General features: G+C 49.3%; 1 protein-coding gene across 2 annotated transcripts in view; it reads left to right on the top strand.

The window, feature by feature from the left end:
• EMB2016 (mRNA methyltransferase EMB2016) overlaps nucleotides 1-22,883 on the top strand; it is a 186,514-nt gene extending 163,631 nt beyond the window's left edge. Inside the window, exons 23-30 of one of the 2 annotated variants that reach the window (XM_086515715.1) lie at nucleotides 10,753-11,072; nucleotides 11,144-11,300; nucleotides 11,514-12,945; nucleotides 13,023-13,840; nucleotides 13,934-14,005; nucleotides 21,951-22,100; nucleotides 22,242-22,354; nucleotides 22,584-22,883. In XM_086515715.1, the coding sequence (XP_086371841.1) occupies nucleotides 10,753-11,072; nucleotides 11,144-11,300; nucleotides 11,514-12,945; nucleotides 13,023-13,840; nucleotides 13,934-14,005; nucleotides 21,951-21,971 (2,820 nt within the window). In that variant the 3' untranslated portion in view covers nucleotides 21,972-22,100; nucleotides 22,242-22,354; nucleotides 22,584-22,883. The remainder of the gene's footprint in view (nucleotides 1-10,752; nucleotides 11,073-11,143; nucleotides 11,301-11,513; nucleotides 12,946-13,022; nucleotides 13,841-13,933; nucleotides 14,006-21,950; nucleotides 22,101-22,241; nucleotides 22,355-22,583) is intronic. The other variant, XM_086515716.1, reaches the window with a different exon arrangement.
• Nucleotides 22,884-24,363: the final 1,480 nt, after the last annotated feature.

The following is a 24,363-nucleotide window of genomic DNA, read 5'->3' on the forward strand; positions in this document are numbered from 1 at the left end:
TGAACCCTGCTTGCCGAGCTGCACGCATTCCTTCCCTCTTTGCCCATCTACTCAGCTGCTGCTCAAGAATGGATCCATACAACCGTGCCAGTGTGTGTCGAATCATGATAGTGCGATAATTCTGAGGCTCCATGGGGTCTCCTGACTTGAAGATAGGTACGATTGTAGATAGGCTCCAAGTGTCCGGTAGGCCCTCACACATGGCATGGTTAAACATAACTGCTAGAAGCTCTGCTAGTAGGTCTTTGGCATGCATGAAATGCTCAGCGACTAAGCCATCATGATCATATGCTCTCCAGTCCTTATCCTGTCAATAGCTTTCTTCACCATCTCAGCGGCGAAAAAAGCACGTGTGCGGGCATGGATCGGGGGGGTTGGGAAGGGGCGGCTGTCTAGGTACTGTGTACAAAGATGATGCGTACTGACCCCAGGTCTCTGTGGAGGAAAAAGGCGGGGGGGGGGGGGGGGGGGGGGGGGGGGGGGACTGCGCATGAAAGAGCCGCCACGCCTTACGCGAGTCCTGACTCAAGAATAGCTGTTATAGATCCTGCTCGAGTCGAGCCAAAAAAGCCTTCTTCTTCCGCCGCACCAGGCGTCGGAAGTCAATTTGTGACTGTCTGTGAGTGACGTCCCCCAAAAGCATCTCTCTCTGAAGTCTGGCTCTAGTCTGGCTCTAGTCTGGCGGCACTCCTCATCGTACCAACTGTTCTGAGGCATGCTCCCTGATCGGTGTTTCTGCTCAGGCTGGGTGTGTGGGTATGCCTCTTCTGCTGCATCATGTAATGTCTGTGTCAGTATAGTAGTTAGCTCCTCTAGAAGTCGCCCCGGGTCCTCAGTGCATAGGCGTCTGTAGATCCCGTCTATGTATACACAATCCGTCTCCCGTGTGAAGGTGTAGCGAGTAGGGGCTGCTATCCGTGGCCTATGTGCTACACTGAACTGTGAGGAGATGGTCATCGACACCAGAGCATGATCCATTGCCACCCCGACCGGTCGGGGCCCAACTGTGAGCTCTTGGATACTAGAGATGAGATTCGCTTGTGCCATGACATAGTCCACTGTGGTGGCTCCATGTTTGTGTGGGAAGCATGTAAAACCTCCCGCAACAGGAAATCTCCGTAGGCCATTCAAGATGGCCGATCCATGTGCGGTGGCCATGTCTATCAGGTGTTGCCCATACTTAGTATATTCCACATCGTGTGATAGTCTGGACAAGCCCGTCTCTACAACATCTAGCTCTCTTAGCATCTCCTCTAAAGTATCATAAAACACTGTCTGGTGATGGGCAGTCCTAGCATTGAAGTCCCCTAGGATGATAATGTCACCATCTCTAGAGAACTCGCATATGTTATCATCCAAAATAGAGAAAGGGGAATGTCCTCTGGGTGATGCATAAACTGATGTACTCGGGGGAAAGTAGCAAATAGCAAGGTACATATATCTGCTTGTCTCTGCTTTCAATCTCACCCACATGTACCTAGCCTGCTCATCCCTGCGGGCTATATGTATCAATAGCTGCAGATCCTCTCTAAATAACACTTCCACTCTCCCCGAGCCCCGTCCTCTGTGCTCTGAGCGTTTCTCCTGTCTGTAAGCTGTCTCCCACCTGTATCCACTAATGTGAGGCATGGATTGCCCGAGGGCTTGGTGCATCTCAGAGTAAAAGATGATGTCTCTTCCAGTAAAGCTATCCTCAAAAGCATCCACATCAAGACGCATAGATCCATTACAGTTCCAGGCAGCCACTTTGAGTGTGGTCCCATAAGTCTCGCACCGTCATGTGGAGCGTCGCTCTAGTATTACCACTCTTCCATCTCGGTAAAAGGCAATCTTGCCTTTTCCCCTTGCCGCTCTAATCTCCGGCATTACTTCCTGCATATGAGCGATCTGCAAGAGGGTGAGATCATCCGCGAGAAAGATGCCTGTCTCTTTAAGAGTTGGTCACTTTCACAGGACACTCAGTTAGTACGGTTGGTCTGGCCTGGTTGACACTAGTCGGACTCTGGACGGACTCTGTGGGCTTGGTTGGGCAGTGACACGTGGCAGGATACGGACGGTGGTCTAGTGGAAATCGTGGCCAGGTCACCACCACCACTCACTTTGGAGATTGGCTTAGGTGGCTGACATTTCTGAGCCGTTGGGTCATTATCATCATCGGCTTCATTTTTGGTCCAGCATCGTCGTCGAGAGCAACGAGTCTTGCACAGAGCACTGCTTCACCATCCCTGCACATCTGAGCCTCGACACCCCCATTTGTACCTGTGAGTCCTGGGCTGGATGTGAGTGTGCTGCCACGCCAGAGTCTGTACATGGTTCTTTGAGCTAGTCAAGTCCACATGTTCTGGTCCATTGTTGTGTCTCTATTGTTATCCATTGTTTCTGTGTTTCATTCTGTTTGAGAGAGTTTCCATGTGTTTGAGTGAGATTGTCACGCACATTGCACTGAGGGGCACCCACACTGTAGAGAGCACGACACATTATCCGCGCTACAGGTGCTCTCATTTTGGGGATCACGGTGGGACCTCAATTGAAGTCTCACTCTCTGTTGAGTACAAGTAAATCAGCTAGCTGGTTTTTCTTCGTCTCGCCTGTGCTTGTCTGGTCCAGTTTCACCCTAGACAGCTTAATCTAGCTGGTTTAGTCTCTCACCTTGCTGGTCCAGTCCTCTCTCGCCCTGGTCCACTCAATCCTCGTCCTGGTCTAGTCCTCCTTGTCCCTGGTCTAGTCCTTCTCGTCCTGGTCCAGGCCATTTGGTCTAGCCACTCGACTGGTCTAGTAGAGTCTAGTCCATTGTTCAACCAGGTGAAGTTCTTCTTGCCCAAAGCTTGGTTGGGGTGGTGGTTACTGCATGACACATACAAGGCGATCATTAGAGCGTCAAAGCGCACTACTGAGCCCCCAGAAGTACTACCACAGACGACGCCAACCTTTGGTACCCAATAGAAGTATATTAACACCATCACCCATTCCTACACATATAGCTCCCTCCATTCCTTCAACCGATTCTACATCCTCCTCCAGGTCACCTTCTCCAGTAAGGTTCTCCCCCATTTTGTTACAGCAAGCTAGTGAGCAACAGGCTCAGGAGCAAGAGGCCATGGAGGAGCTCACTAGTGTTCTGGCCAAGGTGAACATCAAGTTCCCTACCTTCAAGGGTCTCTCCACAGAGGATGCTGATGACCATGCTCGGAGGTTTGTTTCTCTTTGCAGAGGTCGTGGCCTCAATAGAGAAGACGCCTACCTTGTGCTCTTTCCGTCCACCTTGGATGGTCTTGCAGATAAATGGTACAGTCAGTTTGCTGAAAACCACTTTGCTACTTGGACTATGTTAAGACAGCAGTTCTGTGAAGCTTTCCGACCAGGGGATTATCAAGAAAAGATTCTAGATGAGTTGGCCAACCTGTTGCTCCAACCCAAGGAGACATTTGGCGAGCTCATGACCAGAACAAAGTCCCTGGTCGCCAAGCTGCCTCAGCAACCAGGAGAATTTATGGTGAAGAAGTGGGTAGAGAAGGCTCTGCCTAAGACTTCTCAACAAAAGCTCAGAGAAAGTCTCCGTCCTGAAGCCAATCTGGAGGACTTTGTTGCTGCTGCTACTAGAATAGAGGGAGCTAGGAAGCTGTTCACCGACTCTCCTCAGGTAGAAACTGCCCCTGTACTCGTGGACAGTCCATCAGACCCCTTGACTTCTTTACGTAGGGAACTGGAAGCCCTAAGGTTACAGCGGGCCCTTCGGGAAGAGAGATCCTTCTCTCTTAGACAGGAGAAGCCCCCACATCAAGAGGCTTATGATCAACTTAAAAGAGAGCTAGAAGAGCTCAGGTCTCAGCAGGAGACTAAGGCTATGGTATGGTGTAGCTCATGTCGATCTCCAGGGCTTCCTTCTCAGGACTGCCCGCTTCGAGCTTACTGCCATTTCTGCGAGAAGCCTGGCCATGATGACAAAGAGTGCTATTATCTGAAGGGAATGCGAAAACTACAACAGAGCCTCGCCCCCAACCTTCAACAAGGGTTGACACCTACATCCATCACCCTATGGTCATCAACACCCTATGCCACCTCTGCTGACAACACCTCCTATGCAAGGTATGCACAACAACTTCGCATCTCCCAATTTTTATCATGCTAATGCTCCCTCAACCCCTCAGAGCTTCTACACGTCACCCTCAAACTCCATGCAACAACCACCTCGTCCGCCGTTCCGTCCCTCCACTCGGCCCATTTATGCTACAGATGTGGAGAGTATGGGTATTATTAGAGCAAATGCCCTCTGCCAGAAGGCTCTCCTCCGTGCCAACTTTGCCCTGAGGCTCAGGATCACGACACTAAGGATTGTCCAAAACAACGCGCCTCTACCTCTGCGAGCCCAAGTCAGAGCCAACCTGAATTCACCTTTCCCAAGATCAATTTGATAGAAGTTAGTACCAACCTCAAGCCACCACTTTCTGCCCATATGATTGCCTCTCAAGACAAGTTGCAGCTGGTAGAGGAGCCAGCTGGTGTCCTCACAGGAGCTCAGAGGGCAGCCCTCGGCCTCAATCTTCCAGCAGGTACAGCCCTTTCCTCCCCAATGCCTACACCTCCTCCAGTAGCTGACATGCCATCCCCTAGTGCTAAGAAAGGATCTTTTACTATGCTCTCCGATATTGATGGGGCTTTCTTAGAAGCAGTTGATGACTTGTAAAAGATCAAGGAAATTGAGAAGACACTGATCCCAAGAGAAAAACCTACATCAGAGATTATATTGAAGCATACCTTTCAGCAAGTGTCATTGTATGACATGCTTCGACTTGATGCAAATTTTCGAAGTGACACCCTTGCCATTATTCAATCTCTGTACCTTGGTGCAGGGTCTAGTGGCGGGCACCTCCCAGTGCAGCCCTCCGAATTCTACATGATATCTTATCCTGAAGCTTCACTTACTGATTACAGGAGTCCGCGTCTAACCGTTTCTATTATGAGCCCCTACCCTCACCCTCGAGCTAATCCCTCAACCTCCCCTCCCCCTCTCCCCCTCGCCTTCGCCCCTACCCTCGCCCTCGCCCTCTCCCCCCTTCCCCCCCTCGCCCCTAGCCCCTAGTCCCTGGTCCCTAGTCCCTAGCCCCTAGCCTCTAGTCCCTTGCCCCTAGTCCCTAGCCCGTAGCCCCTGGCCCCTCGTCCCTAGTCCCTAGCCCCTCGTCCATGGTCCCTAGCCCCTAGCCCCTAGCCCCTAGCTCCTAGTCCCTCGCCCCTAGCCCCTCGCCCCTAGTCCCTAGCCTCTAGTCCCTAGCCCCTAGCCCCTAGTGCCTAGCCCCTCGCCGCTAGCCCGTAGCCCCTGGTCCCTAGTCCGTCGCCCCTCGCCCCCAGTCCCTAGTCTCTATCCCCTCGCCCCTAGTCCTTAGCCTCTAGTCCCTAGCCCCTAGCCCCTAGCCCCTCGCCCCTAGTCCCTAGCCTCTAGTCCCTAGCCCCTAGCCCCTAGTCCCTAGCCCCTAGCCCCTCGCCCCTAGCCCCTAGCGTCTAGTCCCTCGCCCCTTGCCCCTAGCCTCTAGTCCCTCGCCCCTAGCCCCTAGCCTCTAGTCCCTTGCCCCTAGCCCCTCGCCCCTTGCCCCTGCCCACCCCTGCCCTATCTAATAAACCCAGCCTCAGCAACAACCGCTTCTGCCTCAGCAGATGATTTCTCTTGGCGGACTAGGGACCAAAGCTACTTCAACCTAAAGACTGAATCTAACCAAGTAACCTTACCCGACTCAAGATTCAGCGATTGGAAACCAAAGCTGGTGTTAGCCTAAGTCTACAACGCGCGTCAAAATGACGGTAAGTTTCCTTGCAACTTCGCAAGGGCTGCATTGCGACGGACTCTACTTCAAATTCGGCTTTCAAAGAAGTCTCCGCACGGGCCAACGCAGCAGGTGGCTCCGCGCACATCGGGTTACCTTTTGGGGAATGCTCAAGTATGGGGAATTCTAGTTGGGTATTCAAAGCATACATTTTTCAGCCTTCTGCCAAAAACCCAAAAATACACACTTATTCTCAAAATTACAAAAACAAAGCATGCTACCTACTTGCGTTCGGGTACAGTTTTCACGCACTTTGCACTATATGCACCCCTTAGACCTTTGGCCCATGCATAGCCAAGCTCTCTTTTCCCTTCGTTCGACGAGGACGTCGAACTTTCTTCAACCGGGGGCGTATATAAGGGGTATGAGCCTCCCGAAAACGGCCACGGGAGAGGACCCCCCACCTAGACACGCTAGCCTCACTCCACGCACTCGTGCACCGTGGGGGCTCCGCGCAAGGTTCCCCAGGGCACGCTATGACCCTCCGTGAGCGCGGGGGAGCCTGAGGCTACGTGGGGCTAGGGACCCGGAACGCAAGACCCGCGAAACACACCACGGCCGTCGACCCATGGAACGCAACTCGCCTGAGCCGGTCCCGTCCGAGCCGGGCCCCTTTGAAGGCAACTCCGCCCGAGCCGGTCCCGTCCGAGCCGGGCCTCTTTGAAGACAAACGCACCTTGACCTGAGCCGGTCCCTTCCGAGCCGGGCCCTTTTCTCCGCAAACGCGCCCACCACGCTTCTCCACATGACGGCCCAAACTCCGGGTCGTCACACTTGGTATCAGAGCTCCAGGCCCCCGTTCCAGAGCTCCAAGCCCCGTCCCCGTGACGCGCCCAACCCCGTGACTACGCTACTCTCAGACGTCTAGGAATGGCTAGGAAGTATCTCTTCAAGGAGCCAATAGCTATGAAATGGCTGGAATGCCTTCGAGCACATCTGATACAAGCTTTATGCCGATTGCAGCTTTGGCATCTGCCTTAGCATCAACTCCTCCTCAACAACAGAGATTGATGTTGGGCGAGAAGCTGTATCCACTTGTAGATCATTTAGAACAGGAGCACGCAGGAAAAGTTACCGGCATGTTACTGGAGATGGATCAGCCAGAAGTTTTACATTTAATTGAATCTCCTGAGGCGCTGAACTTGATTCTTCCATCTTTAGAACCCGCAAAGTAGGTATTAGAAACAAGAAACGGGATCATCTTCAGTAGCCTCAAGCTCCCTTTGCAACCCAAAAATTCTCGTCAAGGAGTCTGCGTTTCATTCTACTTCGTGAACCCTTCATGCTCTTCCTCAACAACTACGACTGGCCTCTGCAACTCCTTCAAGAGCCTCTCATATGCCTCCTTTAGAGCGACTACACTTCATTGGTTTTCAACTTGAGAAGTGCCAAGAATTTGCTGCAACTCTTCACACTCTACTTGGAACTTCTTTAAATTCTTTGTCATCATCTCTGCATAAGAATCCGCCATCCTGTGTTGTGACCGAGCAAAGAAACCTCCTTCTCCAAAGTTGAATTCTCTTGCCAGCTGCAATCATTTCTTGCATGGGTGGGCCAAGCACCTGCTTCAAGAAAGATGTACATGCAGTACCGATTGGTTTTATTTCACATTTTTTCAGTATCTCCTAGTTTTTCAATATTTCCTCTCACCGAGACGGTGAGCGGTCTTGTGGCCGGCAACCTGTAGCAGGCTATAGTGTCACTTTCACAGGACACTCAGTTAGTACGGTTGGTCTGGCCTGGTTGACACTAGTCGGACTCTGGACGGACTCTGTGGGCTTGGCTGGGCAGTGACACGTGGCAGGATACGGACGGTTGTCTAGTGGACATCGTGGCCAGGTCACCACCACCACTCACTTTGGAGATTGGCTTAGGTGGCTGACATTTATGAGCCGTTGGGTCATTATCATCATCGGCTTCATTTTTGGTCCAGCATGGTCGTCGAGAGCAGCGAGTCTTGCACAGAGCATTGCTTCACCATCCCTGCACATCCGAGCCTCGACACCCCCATTTGTACGTGTGAGTCCTAGGCTGGAGCTGAGTGTGCTGCCACGCCAGAGTCTGTACATGGTTCTTTGAGCTAGTCGAGTCCACCAATTTTGGTCCACTGTTGTGTCTCTGCTGTTATCCATTGTTTCTGTGTTTCATTCTGTTTGAGAGAGTTTCCATTTGTTTGAGTGAGATTGTCACGCACATTGCACTGAGGGGCACCCACACTGTAGAGAGCACGACACATTATCCACGCTACACGCTCTAATCTCCGGCATTACTTCCTGCATATGAGCGATCTGCGAGAGGGTGAGATCATCCGCGAGAAAGATGCCAGTCTCTTTAAGAGTTGGTCTTTTCTTCAAGGACTTCTTCGCTTCCATGGAGGGAAAAGGGAGAATGAGTGCTCTTTCTTTTGAGGTTTCCCCACTGCTTCCATTTTTCTTTATGTTGCCCACTCTCTATGCTCTTGTGTGCGTCGGCTCATGAACCCCCATCAAGGCTATGAGTTCTTTTACCTCTTCGTCCACATTGCCTTTGTCTTTAAGACCGCAAATTCTCACATGTAAAGCGCGCACCGTCTTCTTTGCTCCTCCTCTAGTGTCTGATTAATGATAGTGGGTGTGGACGTGGGCGTTATCTCCTTGCCTTTTCCTTTCTTGGCCACCTTGATCCATTTCTTGGCTTCATCCGCCTTCTGTTGAGTTTTGGTAAGAACATCCACCCAGGAAGTCGTCATTTCTTTGTGTTGCTCTTCTCCCTCTTTGATGGCCCGTACTTGCTCCTTGATCGTGTTGGTTTCTTCGATTACTGAGGGTTACAGTTCTCCCTCTTCCAATGTGTTTCTTGATCGTGCTTCGGCGAGATCTTTCTTGAGTGACGCAATCTCTTCATGTTGAGTCGTCACTCGGTCTTCCAGCGTATTTATCTTGCTCTCTTGGATCAGCACGCGTCCTTCGAGCATGTTTATTATGCCCAAGAGATTGCGGTTCATCTTGGTAATGGTCTCCGTCATTTCCTCTTTGCACTTTCGAATGGCATCCTCTAAGGTTCGGCTTTATCGTTCAACTTCCTCATACTTGATTGCCGTCCGAAAAAGAGCCACTAAGCGCACGTGTGCATCCACATTAGCAGCGGGTGTGGTAGCTGGGCGAGTGGGGGAACGCGGGGAGGTATGTCAAAGGAGAGGCAGCGATAGAGTACGGACGAGAGAGAGAGAGAGAGAGAGAGAGAGAGAGAGAGAGAGAGAGAGAGAGAGAGAGAGAGAGAGAGAGAGAGAGAGAGAGAGAGAGAGAGAGAGAAATGAAATGATATATTTACGTCTACAAAAGGCCAAAATGACCTATGAGACCATCACGATTACAAAATGATGTATCTGATACACTGTCTATAGAAGTGAAAAGATGAAAAAACTATGAATGAAAAAACTAGACTGAAAGCTGTAGTGACAAGCTAGGGGGGGGGGCATTGACTAGAGACTCTCTAGCCAGTACAACAATCCAATGATACAAAACTCTGCACATGAAGAAACTGAGGGTGAGGGAGCATCTGCACATCAGGGTCCCAAGATGTCCAGCATCGGCCGTTGGCGAATCTCATCAATGTCCTCCATAGTAAGCACTCTGGCTGGGTGTCTCCCATATCGTACTAGAATGATCCTGATCCTCTGATGAATCCTCCGTCGATGCAGTGATGATCCTCGCAATCGCGGGCGTCTAGATCTCCCAAGCTCCATGGCCCTGTCAATAAGTATACCTCTAGTGCAGGTAGGTCCTGGAGGTTGCTCTGGATCCTGCTCCTCTGACTGGCGCGTCTCCACACGAAGGAAATCAGTGATCTCCCTCTGGGACTGTCTCCCCCTATCTGATCTCCTCAAGAGGCTCTCTCTGTGTCTGCGCAGCTCTAGCAAGAATAGCCCAAGGCATCTCTGATCCTGGTACCTCATAACTCGAGATAGTGGCCCAAAACCATCCCTAAAGAGGCAATGAAAACGACCTCGTATCTCATAGCAAACTGGGCAATGGCATTTATAGTGCAGCTCTGTCTCTGGCCCCAAATGGCATAACTGACATATCCTGGCCTCTGCTGGTACTCTGCTAAACCTACCCACCTCTATCTCCAGCTGATGAGAAGATACGCAAGCTGATGAGAAGATGTGCGTATCTGACCAATGGCACATCGTAAACCATATGACAGGTGTGTGTCCATGTAGCTAGGTCTAGTCACAAAACCGTCCTCTGTGAGCTGGAGAAGATGCTCCCTGTCGAAAGACATCTTCGTGCCTAGCTCATGGGTCGGCTCTATCCAAGTCCTCCTGGTATCCAGCTGAGTCACATCCTGTATGACGAGTCTGCTAACCTCTGTCCGAGTAAGGGACAAAGAGGGTGCATCCAGCGAATACTGGAAGGGTGGTAGCCTGTCTATGCTAAAATCATGAATCTGGAACCAAGAGGTCGTCTGTGCATACCAACATGCCGTATCTCCCTGTGAAGCCAGCTGCCGAGAAGACTCCAGTGCTAAACGTGCATACCTGTCTCTGGGGAGCTCCCAGATGCTATGTAAAAAGGAGACTGATCTAGTGAGTGCCTCTACCACCAGCGGGGGGGCAGCCAGCTCTGCGCGGATAATCTCATGTGGTACTGAGGCTTTGGCTCTAATCATCCGCGAAATCATGGAAACCAGAGGTCTCTCCATGCATCTCCAACCATCAGTACTACTAGGGCAACTGCTATGAGCCACAGAAGGGCCCCATATCTGAACTCCATATAGCATGGCTGAGGTCACTAAGGTATCGAAGAGCCAAAGCTTTGTACGAGGTTCTTGTGAGAGAGAGAGAGAGAGAGAGAGAGAGAGAGAGCGAGAGAGAGAGAGAGAGAGAGAGAGAGAGAGAGAGAGAGAGAGAGAGAGAGAGAGAGAGAGAGAGATTGATTGAGAGATTTTTGTTCAGTCCTTGCCCTTGGAGAAAGAACTTGATGTAGCTGTAGCAGCACTTTCAAAACTTGCCAGTCATCAACTTGGTCGCGCAGCCTTTGCAACAGTTGCCATATCAATAAGAAAAAATCAATTAGAAGCCCAGGAGGAGACTGCACCAACCGACTCTATGGACGCAGATGAGATTACTCATCAATCGGTGGGACTTCGATCGTTGGTTCCGTTTTGCAGACGTCTCCTTGCTGGATTGTCAGAAAGTGCAGATGTTCTTCTCGTTTTACATATTCTGCAACATTTTGCACTAGCAGCAATTCAACTTTCTGCAGCTGGAAGGAGGTATGTGTGGGGAGATTGAACAGTTGTTGACAGAGGTCAAATTCATCCAATTGATGTGTTCTATTTTGCAGCGTTTGTGGTCTTGGTGCTTTGCATTTACTGTTTGAGATGGACAAAAAGGAGACCAAGGAGACACTTAGCTCAGTTATGGCTTTGTTGAGAAGCTGGGTGGATAGTGATGTTAATGTTGAAGAGTCACTTGATGGAAAAAGACTTGCATCAGTGAAGGTAGCATAGAAGTACTTTGTTTACATTGAGACAAGTTTTTACTTTCTATAGGGGGAATTTTGTGTGAAACCGCTTTCCCCTTTCAATACCCTGTATTTTCAAAACGTAGTTGCTAGGAAAAGTTTCCTGAAGTGTTCTCAGGAAGGAAACTGTTTTCTCTTTAATTAAAGGACGTTCAGCGACTTGTTTGATAATGGGAGAGGATTTTTGCAGGCTCTCAATTATGTTACTTCCATGTTGCGTATACTTGACAATCTACCACCACTAGTGAATCTGGAAAACAAGGTCAAACAGGTGGTTGATGGGCTCCTTTCATTGCAGCCAATGACAGAGGAAGGTTCAATTTGTCATGCAGATGCTACAGGGTGGAGGCTTCTTCCACAGCTGCTCTTTGAGTTTGATGAGACAGAGACTGTATGGGACCCTGGCTGTGTGCCAGAGACTGATGGCATTTTTGATGATACTCTGAAGGATACGTTTACCTGGGAATGTGCAGGTGACATGTCTGATAAATTGTCGACAGGTTTACCAGGGAAGAGAAAGGCTGTCAACACGCTTGAGGCAGGAATCAAAAAGCATGGTGTGGACACTGGTGCAAATGGCCCATTGGCGGATGTGGCTTCAAGTGTTAGTGGAGGTCTTACAGGACGAACTGGGAGCTTGTCATCTGTAGCTGCCTCTTCTAGAAGGGATACATTTAGACAGCGTAAACCGAACACCAGCAGGCCACCTTCGATGCATGTTGATGATTATGTTGCTAGAGAGAGAGGTAATGAAATGAGTACATGTCTTAGTGGTGGTATAAGTCAGCGCAGTGCATTAGGGGGTGGTAGGCCACCATCCATACATGTTGATGAATTTATGGCGAGACAACGAGACAGACATCTAGTTGTTGGGGCACCTACAACTACTGAAGGTCAACCTCCGCTTGTCCCACAAACACAGATACAAGTTGAGACAGTTAAATTGGAAACAGCCTCCATGTCTGCAAAGGTGAGTCGCCCCATAATGCCTGAGGAAGATCTGCAAGATGTGGACATTGAGGTAGGAGTGCCTGACACAGATGATTTAATGTCTCTTCCTTCTGGGAGTGATTTTGTTCCTGATTCAGAGAGGAGTGCTCTTCTATCTGCAAACCTAGGTAAAGCAAGCATGGAAGTACATCTTTCTTCAACCTCCGTGACAGTAAGCATTGAACCTGGTAGGCAGAATACTGCACAAGACACTTTTTCAGCAGCAGATGACATGAAAAAATTAACTCTGCCCCAGCATGGAGGTCCCTTATCCATGCGTCCTATGCCGTATGGTGACATTGGAGAAGCAAATTTGGCAAGGAAGAATCCAATGGATTCTTCATCTTCAGCATCCCTAAACTTAGAAGTCCAAATGCAGCAAGGAGTGGAGGTGGCTCCAACAGTGGGGGTTTCATTACGGGTCCAAGAATCAGGGAACACAAGTTTCTCAACTCCTGTTTCTCATGTTGGTGAGCAAGGATCAATATTTCCTAACAGTACTGGAGGCTTGAATGTAGTTCAACAGAGGAATCAATTGCAGTTTAATGCAGCTCCTCCTCTGCCACCTCCTTTACCACCACCTCCACCTATTCCTGCAGGAGTAATACCAGAAAAATTTGAAGTTTCCTCGGGTAGGTAGAGAGTTGTTTGTTGATGTAGCTATACTATCTATAATTTTTACTGAAATGAAAAGGCTTATTTTATATAGGAGGTTCCAAGCTTCCGCCTCTTCTTCCATCGAGTGCTTCACTGTTGACAACAGTAACACCACCTCCGCCACCACTACCTCGACCATCTGGTTCATGGCAACCTGCTGATCCCAATTTAGGACGTATAGATCAAGTACATGCAACGCCAATCAGCACTATTACATATGGGATGGGCCCTATGGGGCATCAACATATTCCTCAAATGGGGACCGCAATAGGTTTCTCACAGGCACCTCTACCACCTTGGCCACCTTTAATTAGTGAGGAAACTGGATCTGTAGGAAGTGCAAGAGTAGCACCGCCGCTCCCTCCAACGCCCCCTCCATTTTCTACCAGTCAGCAGGTCCCTGTAGTGGCGAGTGGTGCTATACTTAGTGCTCCTGGAACATTTCAAATTGGAAGATTACCTTCTGAAAGCACTCCAACGTACACAAGTCATCCTACTGTGGAATCCCCGTCTATGGAAAGAAAGTTTTCAACATTTTCACCTCAAATCGGACAGGCTTTACATCATCCTTCAGTTGTGCTTCCTACCTTTCAGCCACCTCTTCCTCCAGGGAGGCCAAACATCTCTCAAGTTCCTCCTGTCTCGGGCACTCCAATTCTGCAGCATTACCATCCAGCTGCATCGCAGCATAGTATGCATTCTATACCAACCTTTCAGTTTTCAGTGCAGACACCAACTGCTATGCCACTGCCACAGTCATTCCTGCAACCAATGCATCCAACACCTCCACAACAGATTTCAAATGGATCCCAGCAACAAGAGCCTGGAAATTTACTTCAACAAATTCTAGCTTCTCCTGAGGCGATTCAGGTGCTTTAACCTTCCCTTGGCTCTTAAAAATAGTACTTTGAACCTGTTGTGTCTTAATTTGGGGTACCTCCTCACTACTGGGATCTTATGCAGGATCTATTAAAGGATCAAAATAAGCTGCAGAGTTTATTAGAGCAGCATCCAAAACTCATTTCCTTACTTCAGGTTTCATTTATGGCTGTGCCACCCTTCTTTGAAATGACCCCTTTTTCTTCATAAATGTTTGTGTTATCCTAAAATTGATTTCTAAACCCCTCTTGCAAATGTAAATGTATAAATCTCTTGAAATGAAAAATCCCCTCTTGCTGCACTCCCCTCCCCCCCCCGCGTGCCGCCCCCAGGTTAGTTGTTATAACGATTGTGTAAGAAATTGGTATAAACTTTGACATGGTTTCTCTCCATTTGCTCTATGAGCATGGATGAAATTAATGGGAATCCACTGAAGTTGGTTATTGAAATTACATTTCTAATTGAGGACACTATAAAGTCAGACTTGTTGCAAAAGTTTGTGCGCAAGAGAACATCAAGTTGAAGAAATTTTTCTCTTGAGTTTCGTATGAAAACACTCTATATAGTATTTTTGTGATAAGAACTTAAAATATTTCAAATTTACGTTAGTGGACACCAAAATTACGTTTCTAAATGAAATGCCCATGAGGAAGTGCACATAACACAGCCTCATGCTTCTAGCCAAAAAGGGTATGAAAAGAAAGCATGCACTTTGAAGTAAACATTGTATGTTTCGAAGCAACTGTGCCTCATGGTTGGTAGGAAAGATATATGCATACTTAGCTACATATGGTTTTTAGAATAGTCCCATTGGGAGCACCCACTATGTCAACAAGTCAGCGCGTGATGTACTGCTATTATTCCTGTATGTTGATACATGTTTTTTTTTTTTCCGAGAAAAAGATCTTTCTATTAGTTACTGAAACTGCCCATGGGTCTACAATCACCTCTGCTAGAGACGGCTACAACAAACAAAGGGGGGATACTCTCCCAATGAAAAAAAACATATGTACAATGAGGCTAAATCAAGAGATGGGAGGAGGGAAAAGCCACACAGGTGGGCGGTAGTGCCATCTGAGCACACCCTTGACCATGGTGAAGAAAGGCCTAGGTCGCCAGAGTCGAAGGAAAGCCTCTCTACACTCTTGCATGCGGTCGTAGCTGCCTTGGAGTCTCTCGAACTGTCCTCTGAGAGTGTGGATCAACTCTAGTCAAAGATCTTGAACAGTCTCTGCTTGTGGTACAGGGCGAGCCTCAAAGATGTGGAAGCAGCGGGCCCGCCAGATGAACAAGAGTGTTGGGCCGCATATGAGCTCCCAACACTCCTCTCTCTCACTGGAACAAAGTGACTTGCCGTGGTTGTCCGGAGTCTCACAACCTCTCTCAAAAAGCTGACAAGAACTCAGTTGTGAGACCCTCCTCCTGCTAATGAGGTGTTGCAGCAAGAGGAGCCTCTCTTGGTGCTGCCTCTCTTCGTGCTTCCAGTATGTGACGTCCCAGTCAAACAGTGTACTGAAAGAAAGGACACTTGGATGGTCGATTGAGGAGAAAGGGTCCCTCCAAAACCACTCTCCAGGATCCCATTGCACTCGTGCCAATGGACAGCACTCCCAAGTCCACAGCCTCCAGTGGCCAGTCTCAAGAGCTGCAGGGTCGGGATCTATGACACAAGTCCTCCCACAGCTGACCAAGTCCTCCCACAGATACCCTGTAGCTCGAAAAACAGGGAGGGTACAGTCTCTGAGCAAGCCCGAACTGAGATGAGAACCTCCAGCCGCGTGAAGGCCCCTACCCATCTGGGTGCTGTTGACTCCAGAGAGGTGACCCACTTAACAGGTATTGCCTCTGTGATGTCTTGACACATGCTCTGTACCCTCTCATGCCCTGTAGCTGGATGCTCTAAAGCTTCTTTGACAAACCTAAAAATTGTAGCCAATCACCTAAAGTGCCTGCTGGACCCTCTGCCATGGGACCCTAAGAAACATGAAGCCTACTATCAACCAAGTGGCCTCTCTGAGTGCTAACCATGGGGTTCCAAACCAGGGGCTGTCTCAGACGCTCCTCCATGCAAGTAGGCTGATGCTACTCCAGGCCTCTCCGTAGTTGCTCCTAGGAATGGAAAAGACTCACAGCGGAACGGTCCTCGAGTCTCCTGCTCAGGCCAACTGTGCGCATCTTTGTGAAAATCCATTTGGTCGAAGGTCGCCAGGGGCCTCTAGCCTGAGGTACTCTGGCACTAAGCTGCTGCAACAAAAACTCTTGCCAGGGCTCGTCAGTTGGAAGTAATCCTCTGACAACAAACTTCCCAAGAAGGGCTCTACTCTGCTGTGCTGGGTCTATGATCCCCAATCCTTCTTGAGAACAAGGAAGAGTGGTGACCTACCAGGCCACTTTGGCCCGGGCTATCTGAGTGTCACGCCCTGACCAAAGGAAGTTCCTAATTAGCCTCTCTACCTGGCTGATGCATGAACTCGAAAAGATCCAACAAGAAGTGATGTACCACATAGTAGCCAACAACACCTAGTTAGCCACTACAGCTCTGCCTGCCAGAGAAAGTCGTGCGGAACTCCAATGTAACAACTTTCTTCTGATGGATAGGAGGAGGGCAGCAATCTGCTGCTCAGGAGACAAGTCCAAGCCAACCTGACAGCCCAAGTATCGAACTGCAGTCCCTGGGGGAATCCATCTGAAGCCCTCACCTGGCAGCCAATCAGGGGTAGGAGCACTACCAACCGAGAAAGCCACTGTCTTTCTCCAGTTGATCCGTACGCCTAATGCACAACAAAAGGTCTCAAGAGCCTGCTCACACCTGTGAAGGTTGGCCTCTTGGCCCTCCTAGTACAACGCTATGTCGTCTGTAAACTCAGCATTCACTAGGTCTTCTCCCCGAATAGGGAGCGCGAAGCCACGAAGACCAACCTACTGTGAAGCCAAAAACCTGCTCATTGCCTCAGCATAGAAGACAAAGAGGAAGGGGGCAAGAGGGCAGCCCTGTTTGACCGAATGTGTGAGCATGAAAGGATCTCCTCTAACTCTTGCCAAAAGTACCTGACTGTGTGCCTGTCTGTAAAGAGGTGACACACCTCTGATCCATGCATCTGAGAAGCCCATCCTGCGTAAAGTGCCCTTCAAAAAAGTCCCAGTCAACTCTATCGTAGGCCTTCTCAAAATCGAGAAGAAGTATCACCAGATCCTCACCACGGAGGCGTGCGAGGGCAGATGCCTCCTAGAACGTGAAGATGTTGTCAAGGATACTACGCTTTCTGACAAAACATGTCTGTGTCCCATTTATGATGCTCTCTAGAAGTGGCTGAATCCTCAAACTCATAGCCTTGGCGAGAATTTTGTAGGCTGAGTTGAGGATGGTGATGGGCCACCACTGTCGAATCTCATCCAAGGAGCCACCCCCCTTGGGAATGAGGTAAATTTGGCCTTCACTCCAGCTGTCAGGCATCTCTCTTGTGTGTAGAATGTACTGAAAAGCGCTGCAAAGATTTGAGCCAAGCAAGTCCCAGTACTCTAAGAAGAAGCTGGGAATCAAACGATCCTCACTTGGACAGCTACCACAGGAATTGCTATGAGGGCCGCGTGGATCTCCTCTCACTGAAGAGGCAACTCAAGCCTCTGGCATATCTCCTCTGTCACAGGACAAGGCATCTATGTCCACACCTTCTCCCTGCATGCAGCTTGACGCTCTGACCGAGGCTCTGCTGCCAGCAGGTCACGATAAAAATCGGCGGAAATTGCACGCATGTCCTCTGGTTTTGAAGCAACTGACCCGTCAGGCCTCCTCAACTCGGGGCCCCACTGTCTCAAAGAAAGACCTTGTCACTTTGTCACTCACCTGGGTCCATTGAGATGCCTGTCGATGAAAAGCAAACTCCTGGCCCCTCTCCTCTATGCTAGCAAGCTCCTGGCGAACCTGCTGCAACTGCTCCTCCATCCAAGGACTTTCTGGGTGCTGCTGCATCCTCTGCAAGGAGGCAACGCCCTGTCGGAGAGGCTGCTCCTCTCGCACTGCAACCAGGCGGGTCGTAGACTCCTGGAGAAATAGCTGACTAAGATGAGCAAGTCCAGAGGCAACTCTGTCAGCAGGAGAGTCTTGCAAGTCTAAGCGCTTTGTCCAAAGAGCCACCACTCGCTCTCTGAGCGCAGAGTCTAGCAAGACCCTCTCAGGGATCGGAAGCATCGTGCTCCCCCTCCTTTGTCTATGTGTCACTGTGAGGATCACTGGTGCATGGTCCGAAAAAGAAGTCCCAACCAGAATGCAAACTGACCCACCCATGTCACAAAAATGGTCATTAGTGTAGAAGCGACCTATCCGAGTTAGATTCACTCCTCCCACTTTGCGATCCAAAGAGAGAAGGCCAAGCTACTGTCTGGAGGCCTCACAAAGCTAGAGTGCTGGCACACATCAGAAACCCGCATAGTCATAGATAACCTCTCTCAAGCTGCCAACTCAACTCCATGCACAATAGTATGGCTACCTCTAATCGTGTCAGAGAGGTCCTCCAACATGTGAAGTCACCCCCAATGCACCATTGTTCTGCCTGCTGCGGCAGAGACTCTACAATATGAGACCAAAACTCTGCACGTGCACTCGCCACATTGGGTGCATAGATGTTTAGGAAGCCCGTGAGGCAACCCTCAACCTGCATAGTGATCCACTGAGCCTTGCCTGGCACAATAATCCCTCTGCCCACAATGGCCTGTTGCAAAGAATCCACAATAATCATACATACCCCACCCTTGATGCCTCCAGGTCCAAATGCAGCGGACCAAAACGTCTCATAGCGACCATGAAAAATCTGACCACACCGTCTAATGCGACCTCACAAAGATGATGCTCCTGTAGCATAAGAATGTCAATCTCACCACCCACAAGGCATCTCTAAAGCTCTTGACGCAGCCGACCCCGCTGAGGCTGAAACTGGGGCCCTCCTTAAACCTTGCACATTCCATGAGATGATCCTCATGGAGTCGGTGGGAGAAAACAGCTGCTGCCACAACAACTGTTTTCTTCCACAACAGCCAACCTCGCTATCTTTGAGGCCGGTTTGGATGGGGAGTAATCCGCATCTGAACGACCTCTAGACAAGCACAAAAGAAGTCACTGTCCCGCACGAGCCCAAGCCGAGCGTGCAGCCCGAAGGGCTACATCCTCTGTGCAAGAATCCTCATTTTCAAATACATAAGTGGGAGGGCTCTGAGTGTCAGTAAACAAGTGCACCACAATGTGCATGCAACCTACTGCATCCGGAGGCGTCACGCTGAACTCGGGCAGAGGCCAAAGTGTCTGCACCAAATCTGTCACCCTTAAGTCCCCTATGTGGTGTGAGAACTCAGTAGCGTGAGTCTAGAGCCAGTCAAGAACTGTGTGCTGGGTCCACTCTGTGTGATCCCTACCGCAGAACGAGAAGGAGAAACCCACTACTGTGTCCAAAGCCTCAATTCCTCTAGCTGCAAGAAAGAGGACATGGACTCGAAAGCAAGCCTCCTCTAGGTCAGGAGAAGAGTCACCTAGAAACCGAGTGAAACTGTAGTCGAAGAAGTCCGAGCATTTGTGAATGTCAAAGCTAGTCAAACCTCTAGGGACTGTTGCAAAAGGAGAAGTCTGCACCAAAAAAGGCGGCCTCAAGTGGGTCCCTCTTAATCCACACGGCTCGTAGCGAAAGCACTACGAAGAGATTGCCTTGCGGCAGACGCGTGTCCAGTCCCCTGCGTCTGGGAAGGAGTGGTGGAGGGGTCGGGAGATGAGTCTGTGGATCCGACCGGGAGAAAGGGGGGACGGGAGGCAAAGGTGGAGGTGGAGGTGGGGGGGGGGGAGGAGGCGGGGGAGACGGAACGGTAGCGTCTGAGGGAGGAGGAGGTGGAGGTGGAGGAACTGAAGTGGACGGGGCCTCTTCAGGCGGGTCCTGTGGGTCAAAACGGCTCCCTGTCGGAACCCAGTGCTGTTGAGTTGTAGAAGGTCGGCCACCAGGAGGAGCAGTGGGGCGAGCCCTCTTTTGTCGGCGGCGGCTAGGAAACTGCTGCCAACCGTTAGCTGTCTCATCGCTTGTCTCACCCGGGGTACCTGCCTGTGCGTCTCGTGTGTCTGGCTGTTGGGCATGCTCAGCCTTGGTAGGCTGCGCCTGCGCTGTGGGTCGAGGTCTCCTGCGAGGACAGGCCTTAGCCGAATGGCTCATCTGTCTGCAAATGAAACACTGATTCGGGAGGCCCGAATACTCCACGCTCTGACGGAACCAACCCCCACTTACCCTTGGGAGTAGGATGACCTTTGGGGGAGAATGGGTGTTCTGAACCACAACACGTATTGTGGGGATGCCGGCCGCCTTGGCAGCTACAAAGGCTGCCGTGCGAGGTGTCTCCAGGACAGTCCCAATCTCTGAGCCTATCTTGAACAAAAGTGGCAGGTAGTCCCTCCTCAAACCGGGAAAGCAGACGGAGATGGGCAGGTCTGCCTCCTCTACCAGAACATCTATAGCTAGATCGAAAACAATGCCTCCACTGTCGAAAGTGGGTCGAACTGCTCTGAGGTTGGGGCGGGCCCGGGGAGAGGGGGGGGGGGGGGGGGGGGGGGGGGGGGGGGGGGGTGCAATGCTTGGGGCTGGCTGCGCGCTGTGCTGATGCACGCTGGTGCTGAATGCAGGCAGTGGGCGGGCAGGACAAGGCAGGGCAGGCAGCGCGAGGGAGGCGGGCTGCTGTGCGCTGGTGCTGAGTGAGGGAAGCGGGCGGGCATGGCAGGGCAGGCAGCGCGAGGGAGGCTTGGGGGGGGGGGGGGGGGGGGGGGGGGGGGGGGGGTGCAAGGTTTCTCCCTTCTATGGGAAAATATTCCCTTGTGTGTTAGTATTACATCGACTTTTCTTTTATAATTTGATGATGCATTCTTTACTTCTAATGTTCATCCGATTTTCCTTTTCACTTATTTGGGATGTCCTTTCGATTAAAAAAAAGTAACAATCGTGTTTTCAAGAAGTGCACACTTGCAAGGGCATGCTTGAAACATTTCTAGCTTCTCTACTTGCAACAATGTGCTTGAAACACTCGCAAGAACATTTCTCTACTGCAAGAAGGTAAGCTTTGCCCTCCTACCTACCAACAAGTATATTCTGACCAAACACAAAGAACATCCATGAATATCGGTACTAAGAGCCACAATTGTAAGGGCAATTTGTGCTTTTGTACATCACCCTTGGCTACTCCACCAGTAGATTACCTCTCAAATGGAACACATAGTACAACACCTTCTCTTTCACTACCTAATGTAATACCACTCTTGAAGCTCTCTTTGATTTGCTTCTTCGTTTTGTGTAAAGGCAGGGCTGTATTACCAAGTACTATGGGTCCTTGAGGATGCTTGAGTCAGCTTGTCCTCAAAGGGTCGTACAAATCAAAACATATGTAATTAGCGTATCAATCAGGCAAGGGAGACTAGGGACATTTTTCTATCTTTGGGTTATTACCTAACACTAAAGGAGCTATAGCAATACACCCTTTTGGGGGGTGCCTATGGTAATCATTGCTCAGCTGTGAGGAAGTCTTCAAGGACAGGTCAACTTGGTAATGGCAATGCTACACTCCCCTTGGCTACTCTATTTAAACAGGAGAGCTTCCTTCAGCTATGGATGTGGGTATCTTAGTCCCTTCCTCAGATTTCTCTAAGCACTGAATATAGGAAAACTCAATGATTAACTACTAATAATTTCGTTTGTATGACTGGAACATCCATGTTTGATTTTGTTCTACACTGTTACGGATGGATAAGTAACTTGTTTGTCATTGGTCAATTGCTCTGAAACTATATGGCTTAATTTATTTTTAGGTAGCAAATTCACTTTAATGGATGTAGTTTTTTTATGTGCGCGCCTTTTAATTGTGTGCATATGTAGTAGAGAGTTTTCTTTTTTTTTTTTTTTTTGGCATGCTTTGTCAAACCTGCTTGTTCACCTGCACCCTTAGCATGAACTGGACTTTGAGGGGCAGGGCGTTACTATGAGCAGACCCTTCTTGTCACGCCTTTACCTTTCCAAAAATGCAAGAGCATCTGGAAAGAGACACTGAAGGGTATACAGTGATGCCAATTGTTTGTATGTTTCCACAGGAAAAGATGGGCCAAAGTTGATGGAGATTCCGAATTTCTAAGCTTTCTGGTGAGGGAAGGTGACATGGTGGTCGGGAGCCCTGGTGTCCATTGTGCTCGTTATCACTTTGCAAGTCTTAATGAGGCTGTTTCGACATATAAAACACAGAGGTACGCAAACTTCGCTTACAAGCACTTGCACCCTTCCATACTTTGGCGCTTTTCAAAGTTCAGATCAGTTGTCGAGAGAGGGCTCAACTGTTAAATCAATGACCTGAATTTAAGGCTGAGCTGCTCAAGTTGCAAAAACAGGTGAGTGTAAGGTGCAGTGTGAAGGAGGATGTCGGAGATTGAGGGGATATGACTCTGGCATGGTTTAACGAATCCATGTTTGGCTTGGAGTTGTTTGAAATCCTACTTTCAGGGTATGATGACTGTCTGCCTTGGTTATGTCCTCATTATGTGCAGCTTAGCTGTGATTAAATTACTGCTTTGTACACAAACGATGATGTTTGCAATGTCAGCAGCGGGTTCAGGTTAACTTAGAGAGCTGTCGCTGTCCTATCTTATCATCAGCTGGAAGTATTGAGTTCTGTGTCCTTATCAGAGGGAAGCCAGTCCCAAGTTTTAATTATGTGGACTTTTGATGGACAGATTCTTTGGCAGCAAACGAAGGGTATGGAGTGTACTTGGTGGGCTTCATCTGCAGCACTTAATGGGCTTGTGAGATATCTGAAAGCGCCTATATTGAAGTTATGTATTTTTGCCATGAAAGGGGCATTTTCTAAAATCTGCTGCCTCTTCCTTTCCGATAAACAGAGAGACCCGGCCTGGTCTTTGCACATATAATTGTCTAAAATGTGTCTCATACTGAGATGAAAGTAATTTTGCATTATGTATATTGCATCAAATTGAAAAGTTAAAAGTCAGTCAAGGCTCAACCCTTTTTGATTCTTTAAAGGTGTTGGGACTTTGAGTTTCTATGAAATATGGAAGAGGAGAGAGAGAGAGAGAGAGAGAGAGAGAGAGAGAGAGAGAGAGAGAGAGAGAGAGAAATGAAATGTTTTATTAACGTCTTCAAAAGGCCAAAGTGAAATATGGAAGGAGTGAGAGAGAGAAATGAAATGAAATGAAATGTTTTATTAACGTCTTCAAAAGGCCAAAGTGACCTATGAGAACAAAAAGTTACAATTGGTGAATCTGATACAATGTGTGAGTACAGAAAGTATAAAGAACTGAAAAAACTGAAGCTGAAACGAAATAGGGGTAATGGGGTGAAGGCTGATATAATGGGTTAGCTGATACAAAGCTAATACAAAGATGGATACAGATCACTAGTGATACAAATGAGATACAAATCATCAGAGGTAGGCGGGTCAAGCTTGGATGAAATCCCTCATTGGTCGCTGCCGAATCTCGTCAATATCCTCTATGGTCAATACTCTGACTGGTCGTCTCGCATGTCGAGCTATGATAATCTGGATCCTCAGTTGCCACCTCCGTCGATGATGTGAGGCCCTCCGTGGTCGTGGGCGCCTGGATTACGTCTTTAAGTGTTGGTGTGCAGGGAATTGCGACTTTGTGAAGGACAAGAGAGCAAAAAGCAAAAGCACTGTGTTTGAAATCAAAGGCAACTTTCTAGGTTTAAAGTACCAGTTCAATTAAGCTGTGCGAGTCCATATATGAAGCTAAGATCTGGTGGAGTTTTGGGAAATGCAATTTTCTTAGGAGAAAATAGGAGCAGAGCATCCACAGAGGAGAGCATAGATCAAGGAAGACCATTAGAAACTATTACGAAAGAAGTGACAGACACTTATTCCGACTCAAGCTCAGATATGTCTTCTTTTTCAACTCAATCAAGAACTTGGACCTCTCTCGCGTGAAGCTAGGTAGGGTTTGCCAAATGTGGTGATGCCAAGATGCGGTGGTAGCCGAGCCACAGGTGGTGGTGCAAGTGTTGCCGAGCCACAGGTGGTGCAAGTGTTGCCTAGCTCAATGGCTCGATCAATCAGCGTACCTTTGGTGTGGGTGGGATCTGAGATCTGTTGTGATGAGTACTACTCTAGCTGTCTCCTGGCTGGTGTAAAGAAGTCTGTGATCTGTCTCAGACTGGCTCTCCCATGATGTCCTCAGCGAGCTCTCTCTATGTCTACGCAGCTCTAGTAGAAACAATCCAAGACATCTCTGATCCTCGTATCTTATGACTCTAGAAAATGGTCCAAAACCCTCTTTGAACAGATAGTGGAAGCGGCCTCGTATCTCATAGTACATCGGGCAGTGACATGTCTTTGGCTCTAGGCGACATAAATGACATATCCTAGCCTCTGTTGGTACCCCTCAAATCGGCCAATCTCAATTTGAAGCTGATGTGAGGATGTATGTATGTGCCCAATAGCACACCGTATCCCATGAGATAAGTGTGTATCCATGTATG

Source organism: Adiantum capillus-veneris, chromosome 7 (genome assembly GCF_014529385.1).
Source record: "Adiantum capillus-veneris isolate H3 chromosome 7, ASM1452938v2, whole genome shotgun sequence".
Taxonomy (NCBI): Eukaryota; Viridiplantae; Streptophyta; class Polypodiopsida; order Polypodiales; family Pteridaceae; genus Adiantum; species Adiantum capillus-veneris.